General features: G+C 48.0%; 1 protein-coding gene across 2 annotated transcripts in view; it reads left to right on the forward strand.

The window, feature by feature from the left end:
- Nucleotides 1-1,495, forward strand: part of Arfgef2 (ADP ribosylation factor guanine nucleotide exchange factor 2) — an 87,729-nt gene that overhangs the window by 81,362 nt on the left and 4,872 nt on the right. For both annotated transcript variants that reach the window (XM_029535971.1, XM_021193209.2), the window contains one exon: nt 727-844. In XM_029535971.1, coding sequence (XP_029391831.1) covers nt 727-844 — 118 coding nt within the window. The remainder of the gene's footprint in view (nt 1-726; nt 845-1,495) is intronic.

The following is a 1,495-nucleotide window of genomic DNA, read 5'->3' on the forward strand; positions in this document are numbered from 1 at the left end:
TCCTGGAACTCACTTTGTAGACCAGGCTGGCCTTGAACTCAGAAATCCGCCTGCCTCTGCCTCCCAAGTGCTGGGATTAAAGGTGTGCGCCACCACTGCCCGGCAAGAATAGACTTTTATTTGGTCTTTTGAGATAGGGTCAGGCTGGCCTCAGATGACCATAAAGCCAAGGATGACATTGAATTCCTGGTCTCCTGCCTCTACCTTCTAAGTGTTGGGATTACATGTGTGCACCACTACACCCAGTACTAATAAGTCTTGGCTGAAGGAATTATTTAATTAAAAGAAAAAAAAAATGGTTCTTTCCCAACCTTCCCTGTGACAGTCTCCCTGTGTCCGGCCTCGGAGTGGTCTTGAACTCACAATTCTCCTGCCTCACTCTCCCCATATCCATTTCTTAACTCAAGCCTAGAGGGTAATCACCTGCATTGGCTCCTAGCTTCTCTAGTCAGGGTTGCGGTGTAACATTTAAATCTGGAAGCAGTCTGATGTGGCTATGGAGCGAAGAAGGAGTTGGTAACAGTGAGGGTGCTTACTGTGCTGCGGGCTGACAGGGCCGCACCAGCAGCTCCAGAGCCATTCTGTCATTTGACAGAAGTGAGGGTGATGCTTTGCCCAGGCCAACACAGCCAGTGTAGGTATTCATTAGAGTGCTGAAGGAATCTGGCTGTCCCCTGGGTGTGAAGTGCCGACTACTGTCTTGACATGCCTGTCTCTTACCTCTAGAGTGTGCAGTGAAGCACTTGCCTATTTCATTACTGTGAACTCTGAGAGCCATCGGGAAGCATGGACAAGTCTCCTGCTGCTACTTCTAACCAAAACCCTCAAGATAAACGATGAAAAGGTATGAAGGGAACTTTTCTTCTCCGTTGTCTCTGGTCACAGGGACAGGTGTGCTTTTCCTGCAGTTGAGATGACTGCTGGAGACAGTTCATTAGGCTTTCCCAAGAACCCCAGCTGAGAAGGGATGGCGTGTGGACCGTGCGTGTGGCTGTTGGGGATAGTACTGATATCAGGACAGGAAAAGAGGCTTGCGACCGTGCGGTGGTGGCGCAGACTAGGATCTCAGGACAGGAAAAGAGGCTTGCGACCGTGCAGTGATGCCGCTGACTAGAAGCCCACTTCACAGAATGAAAGAAGCCTAGTGAGGACAGCAAGACTATTTATTATTAAAAGGGATTCGGGGGATGGTGAAATGGCTCAGTGGTTAAGAGTGCCGACTGCTCTTCCAAAGGTCCTGAGTTCAAATCCCAGCAACCACATGGTGGCTCACAACCGTCTATAATGAGATCAGATGCTGTCTTAGTCAGAGCTTCTATTCCTGCACAAACATCATGACCAAGAAGCAAATTGGGGAGGGAAGGGTTTATTCAGCTTACATTTTCTTTTCTTCTTCTTCTTTTTCTTTTTAAATGGTGGAAGGACTCCAATCCTTTTTAATGTATATAAGTACACTGTAGCTGTACAGATGGTTTTGAGCCTTCATGTGGTTGTT

Source organism: Mus pahari, chromosome 3 (genome assembly GCF_900095145.1).
Source record: "Mus pahari chromosome 3, PAHARI_EIJ_v1.1, whole genome shotgun sequence".
NCBI lineage: Eukaryota > Metazoa > Chordata > Mammalia > Rodentia > Muridae > Mus > Mus pahari.